This window comes from Atractosteus spatula, chromosome 11 (assembly GCF_055471065.1).
Source record: "Atractosteus spatula isolate fAtrSpa1 chromosome 11, fAtrSpa1.hap1, whole genome shotgun sequence".
NCBI lineage: Eukaryota > Metazoa > Chordata > Actinopteri > Semionotiformes > Lepisosteidae > Atractosteus > Atractosteus spatula.
Genome location: NC_142716.1, coordinates 11,065,723 through 11,072,736, shown reverse-complemented (window position 1 = coordinate 11,072,736; position 7,014 = coordinate 11,065,723). Strand labels below are relative to the sequence as shown.

Below are 7,014 nucleotides of genomic sequence, written 5' to 3'. Positions count from 1 at the left end.
TCCAGAGCTTATTCTGGTTTCCATGGTGTTAAACGAAAGAAGGGCACATAACCCAGGATGGGTCGCCAGTCCATCACAGGGCCTACCCCCTACAATTTCCCACTACAGTAATTATTTATGCACATAAATATAACATTTCATATAAAAGGAGCTCTCTTGACTCACTACAGAGGGCTTGACATAACAAATGGCAACAACTGTAATATTTTTAAATGAAAATATGTTGATAAGTGTTCCCTCCAAATTGCGTTGAGTTAGAAAAGTTAGCAATTTGTTACAATTAACAATTCGTTTTGTGTAATACGTAACACGGGTTGCAAACTGACATCCTAATCCATAAATATTAATAACTGTCAAGCAAGAAATGAAAACAAAAGTAAATATTTGTTATAAAATTTAAATGTTCGCTGACTCTCGAATTGCCCAGGCTGATATAAATCCTGGGAGGTCCTACTGCATGAAAAGAAAAGATCTTCGTGGGCTCTGTTCTTCTTGTAACACCTGTAGGGTAACTGTCCTCATTTCCAGAGCAGTGATTGGTTCCGAAATTGCAGGAGTACCTGAATAACAACTTATTAAAAGAATCCAGTTCATCTTTTTGTCTTCGACTCTCTTGTATGCAACTTATTGAAATCCGAAGTCATTGTTAAAGATGGGATTGCTGGGTACATTAGGTTTCCCTTTATTTTTTGTGTCTCTGATTCAGGTAAATATAATTTCATATTTGTAGAGAAACAAAATTACATATATTAATTATTTAACGATTTTAAATGGTTTTAAAAATAAATACTCACTTTTGACCTATACTTTTGTTTCATTTCAGATTTCATTTGGCCAGCAAAGTGGTAAGTGTGATATTTAATGACATAAAAGGCTGTTTATGCTATTGAATGCATTACATTAATAAAATATGTAATATTTATCTCAGATTTAAGGCGTTTACGGTTAATCCGTACAAATACGATACATATACAATACTAATAAACTCCATAACAGATAAACACCAACCTTCCTCAAGCTGTATTTATGATAACTAATGATTAATAGGAAAATAGAATCTTTATCGTAGGTTCAAAGCCGCAGTTTATATTCGTAAATGAAATGTTTTTCGGGTCTTTATAAGTAATAAGAGAATTGTACGTTATACAGTAATATATAAAGGGTGACACCTTGTGGTAAATTAATACAGAGATGAAATTAAGCCAAATGGAGGCATTTGAAAAACTTGCTTTTCTTTATGCATACTGTGCATATTGCGTTAATTTACGAATGTATTAAATTTAGGAAGTTTAGACACTATGTCTATGAATATACTATATCTTCAACAAGACGCAATAAGATTTTTCAAAGCCTATCAAAATTATTTGAGCAATTTAGAAATATTGGCAATAAATTGGAGCAAATTTGTTCAACACAAAATATTACTACTGCCATTAATACGAACACTACCAATAATGCTTGTCTGAGATAAAAAAAATACAATTTCCAGGATTTTGAGTCGACTTTTTCAAATTCGTACTGTATTACATTGCAATATACCCTCCCTAATAATAGGGATAATTACTAATTACTAATAATCTTATTATTGCGTAAATGGATTTTGGGGTTTCTTTCTCTTACAGATTTCAGGATTGTGGAGATAACATCTCCCTCCGCGTCCCAGCTGAATGTAAAATGGACATTATGCCGCGGTGCTACAAACTACCTTTTGGATATAAGGATAGACAATGTTTTCAATGTCGCACCGATCGTTGTTATGTTACCTGCATCCACCACAACAAAGCTGGTTGAAGGTGTCAGACCCGGAACTTTATATAATGTGACAGTCAAAGCCTTCCAGTTTTACTACATAATCAACTCTACCTCAAAATTGGCCACAACAGGTAATGCTCCATCTCATCATTTTTTCGAAACTAATTTCATTCTTTGGCGTTATGAGTACCTTTTGTTCATTAATTAAATAAACATTTCCTCACGAAATTAATCTGTAATTTCTTGACAATTGATCTTTTCTTTTAGTCCCTGCCACATCTCAAATAATCTCTTCGGAATCGGTCTCCAGTTCCACAATCAGAGCGCAGTGGTCCAACGCGACCGGGGCAAGTCAATACTTCTTGATTGCTGAAGCTACATCATCCGTGCAAAAAGTTAACATGTCATTTACTACCCTAAACGGAGAGATAAGCAATTTACAGCCGTCAACAACTTATAATTTATATATTTATTCTGCAAATTCGGCTGGTTTGGGAGCTCCCGGCAAAGTACGAACGGTCACAACACGTAAGTGTATTTTTTACTAAAGGACTTTTGTATAAAAAATGACTTTCACCAAGCTGATATGGCTTATATATCACCTCCTGCCTGTTCGAACCCCCATCAGTTTTTCATCCAAAATGATCACAGAGCACTTTACACATAGGAGAGGACCCATCTCATTCTTAACGACTAAACAAAACCATGTCCAAATTATATAATAGGAAGCACTTTCCACTTGACATAAAGCATTTTTAAGAGATTTTATGGAGTTTGGGGGGTCATGTTATAATCACGGCATTTTTTACATTTTTAGTTAGAAATAAATAATCTAGTTAGTGAAGCAAGTTTGAAAGCTTGATTCAGCTTTAAGGTTCCTCTAAATCAGATCTTAATCTTTCCTCCCACAGTGGTGCAGCCTCCAGTGGGAGTGACTGTTCAACAGGCTGGCCCAAACAGCGCCCTCTTGAGTTGGCAGCCAGTAGACAAAGTTCTGGAGTACGGAGTTTTCATTTATGAGAATGAAACCGTTAAAAGCAACCCTGTTGTAAAGAAAACGTCTTCCACTTCCTTGCAAATCAACAATCTCTTGCCTTGCACCAAGTACCTATTTGGAATAGGTTCTTCCAACAACTTTTTAGTGTTTGGAGAGCAAACCTTTGTCCGGTATATGACTGGAAGTAAGTAAATAATATGCAGTAACTGACGTAAACTGAATTACTAATTATTTGATCATTCGGATTTTTAAGGACACCGAATTTGTATTTTTATCTCTAGGATATGGTTTACTACCATGTTACATTGCATGGCTCAAACATCAATGTAAGATGATGCATTTATAATAAAACTAAAATTAAATTTTCGTGAAATTGTGATTAGCAGTTTAGATTCGAGCATTCCACTTTGAGAACCGAATCTCAAAACGTGTATACACCGCATGTGTATAAAAGCTGTATTGGTAACAGTTTAATTATGAACTTTTGAGAGTCGGTCTTCTATAATTCAATTTAAAAAGCTACTATTTATTTATGTTCAATCCAGATTAGAAGTTTTTCTTCACATTAATTTTTTTCAGGTTTAAATCCAGTGGCAGCCATTACGACAAACTACAGCTGTGCCAGTGGTCTGGTGACTATAAACTGGGGTAACACTTTTGGTGCATCATCCTACAGGGCTGTTGCTACTCCTCGCAATGGCACCACACTTTCCTGCTCTGCCACATCAACCAGCTGCCAGATTACTGGGGTACAGTGTGGGCAGAGATACACAGTGAGTGTCACTGCTATCTCTGGCAGCTGTGAGAGTTCCTCTAATGCAACCGCCATCTTTGAGACAGGTACTGATGATGTTCACTAAATCAAAATAACTTTTTAACATACCTGAGTAATCACAGATTATTCTACATACAATGCAGTTATAGTTTACGTGCTGTGCTTGTTTCGTGAATGCATTTGTATTGTGTTGAAGTAATTTCCTTGATGGCAGCACTGATGCCTTGTGAACACTACTCAAGTGCTTCAAGAGTACTTCACTGGCTTGAGACTGCTCTGGTAGATTATAAGTGAATGTTGACTTTACTAGTTGTAATAGAACTAACCATATCTAAGAGAAACAAGAGTAAGCCCCTTATTTGACAGTAGCATCTCCTATTGAAGGTGTTTTCCACCAGCTCTACAGGTGTGACACAGAAACACGTTGGACTGGCACTCATTTTCTATAAAACCCTAATGACAATGATGACACGTTGCAATTTATTCATGTCATGATTCATATTTTCTGCATGTTCCCTGCCCTCAAGTTAGCCCCCTTGAATAAAGCCACATGTTTAAGACTGAGAACCAGTTTTAAGACATCCTTGTCAACAAACCAAAGACCGATGACTTTCCCTTCTGATTTGTTTTTTCAGTTCCATGTGCACCTACCAATTTGGGGATTTTCCGGGACTGCTACAGCAATGTCATCATTTTCTCCTGGGACCCAACAGCCAACACCATGTACTATGTTGCCAAGGCCATGGACTCCAATGGAGAGGTCACAGAGTGCAGGACCACAGACACATCGTGCTTTTTCACCAACACTGGTTGTGGCCTGGGATACCAGTTCACTGTGTACTCTGTAAATGGGGAATGCAGCAGCAGGATCAGTGCCCCAGCCCGAACTCGAACTGGTAATTGATCGTGAGACTGGCGGGACTGAGAGAGGAAGATGCCAATAGCAAATCTGCTCGTTTAATGAGAGAGAACAGTTTGCATGTATCAAATACTGTTATCATTCCATGCCACCTTCCAAATGTTCTTCCTCTAATGGGAAGAAAAATGTTTCCAGCACAGCACTGCAGAGCTAATTCAAATCAATCAATGAAAAATGCAGTTTCCTTTTTAAGGGAATTACAAGAAAACCATTGTCTGGATTGAAAACAGTATAAAAAAGATCAGAGTTCAGTTGCCTATTCGTACATCTATTCTTACAATGAAAAGTCTATTTTACATGTGCTATATGGTGGCTGCTATTTTTGAAGAGAAACCTAATTTGTAGAAAAAGTGCTTTTTCTCAGGGAGACTCAGTCATGTGTTTTTGTGCATTTCAGCACCTTGTGACCCAAAGAATGTGAAAACCATAGGAGAATGCCTGTCTGATATACTGATTGTAAGCTGGGAGCCTGCTGCAGGTGCCCTGTCCTACACAGTTGAGGCCAAGGGTAACACAGGAGTCCGCTACAACTGCAGCTCCTTCACAACCAGCTGTGCTCTGTCTGGTGTGCGGTGTGGCGAGAGTCTCAGTGTTTGGATCACAGCCTCAAATGATGACTGCATCAGTGACAACGCTCTTGGAGAAGTGGCAGAAACAGGTAAATGTGTATCTTTGGATCTGTTATAATAGCAGGCAGGCCCCTCACTACAGTAGCAATATTTCTGAATTGAAGCTACACCAAACTGGCACTTAGCTGTGAATTGGGACAACAGTATCAGAAAGACCAATACTAGAATCCAAGTGCAGAGCAGAAAGGCATTTAAAACACCGCTGATATAGATGTCCAGCTTCTTTCCTCATACAATGGACAGTTAAAGGTTGAGCTATCCAGTATGTGTTTGGGAGGTGGAGAAAAACCAGAGCATTCACATCCACTTACCCACAAACAAAGGGAGAAAATGCACATATCAGAGCTTCCAGCTGCAATTGAATTCAGAATCTTCGAGCTGAAACGGCAGTGCTAACCACCACACCTCTATGCTGAAGCAAGAGTAGTGTCCATTGAAGCCAGATTTTTTTCACTGAATTTATTGCATAGTGCTCTTTAATATATTCATGGAAAAAATCAGCTGCACTTAGTTTTTTTCAGTTTGCAAGGGTGTCTCATGAAATGTTTTATACAGGCTGCAATGGCACCCTGTTCTAGTCTAGCCTGAAGTAGGAATATAAATCAATTCTGTTTCAAAGCCAAAAGGTCTCTTTTTCCATTTGATGCCTCTGAAATATGAGTACCTGTTTTCTGATCTGTAAAAATCTTGCATTTCTTAAAGGCAGCTGTCATCTACAAATGTATATTTAGTTGCTCTTTGTGTCTTGGGCACAAAGATGTCTAAAAGAATTGAAGTATTGAATCCATATTAAAAATACAGATTCAAAGCAATAACATTTGGACAAAAATACCAGTTTTGGTTCGGAATACTTTACTTTCCCTTGTATGGTAGCAAAAAATGAAGTGGATATCGGTTTTGCCATTTTCTTCTAAACGTTGTCAAAACAGTTTGTCGATCCTGGAGTGATTAGTGAATTTGTACCCTTTGTGGATTAACAAAGAAAACTTGTATGAATGAGTTGTCTTTTTATCAGTAGCTAATGGGGTTAAAAAACAAAATTATTTCCAACAATCAGAGTGGGATCATTTTAAAACAGCGGAATGTTTTCTCTTCCAGTGCCCTGTACACCTAGAAATGTCACTGTAGATTCTGACTGCAGTTCCAACTCTTTCTCTGTGAGCTGGGACTACAGCAGAGGAGCTCTGTTCTACATAACCACTGCGGAGGATTCTGAAGGCAACCAGTATAACTGCAAAGATACTAGCACACAGTGCCAAATCAAGAATCTGAGGTGCGGCCACTCCTACTCTGTCTTTGTCATAGCAACCAACCTCGTGTGCAATAGCTCAGAGAGTTCCCGTATAACAGTTGAAACAGGTAATTTCCTTATACCAGTAAATCTTCTGTTTAGGCATATAATTTTAAAACACCATTTTTAAAAAAAACTATTTTCTCTCCTATTATCTGCTCCCAATTTCGCTAAAATCATTACATGAGAGTAAGTATATGATGTAGACTGTACCTTCTTATTTATCTGCCCCTGATGTCCCTAGTTCCTGGCAAGCAATATATCTGGTTCAGATGCTGGAACTGTATTATTTTTTTCTTGAGCTTGTTTGTGTTGTTTTATTTTCTAGCACCATGTTCTCCTGAATCTGTTGAGGTATTCCTTGACTGTGCTGCAAATCATGTTTTGATAATATGGCAAAATATTCAGGGACGCAATACCTATACAGCTATGATTGAAGACAAAAGTGGGAGTACCCTTAACTGCAGCACACTCAGCAACAACTGTTACATTTCTGGACTGAAATGTGGGCAAGTGTATTCAGTCTTTGTAATCCAGCATAATGGGAAGTGTGCAAGTCCACCATCAAAAGCCATTAAGATGAATTCAGGTGTGTATGGATGTATAGTGCAACACTGCCAGGGACACTACATTCAGATAGCGAGCCTCTTA

The 7,014-nt window shown here is 37.9% G+C and overlaps 1 protein-coding gene across 1 annotated transcript in view; it reads left to right on the top strand.

Moving 5' to 3' along the window:
* The first annotated feature begins 652 nt into the window (after positions 1-652).
* Positions 653-7,014, top strand: part of fndc7b (fibronectin type III domain containing 7b) — a 40,720-nt gene continuing 34,358 nt past the window's right edge. The window contains exons 1-10 of the mRNA XM_088927614.1: positions 653-706; positions 824-845; positions 1,623-1,883; positions 2,020-2,280; positions 2,664-2,933; positions 3,329-3,589; positions 4,160-4,420; positions 4,841-5,101; positions 6,171-6,431; positions 6,692-6,952. Coding sequence (XP_088783740.1) covers positions 653-706; positions 824-845; positions 1,623-1,883; positions 2,020-2,280; positions 2,664-2,933; positions 3,329-3,589; positions 4,160-4,420; positions 4,841-5,101; positions 6,171-6,431; positions 6,692-6,952 — 2,173 coding nt within the window. The remainder of the gene's footprint in view (positions 707-823; positions 846-1,622; positions 1,884-2,019; positions 2,281-2,663; positions 2,934-3,328; positions 3,590-4,159; positions 4,421-4,840; positions 5,102-6,170; positions 6,432-6,691; positions 6,953-7,014) is intronic.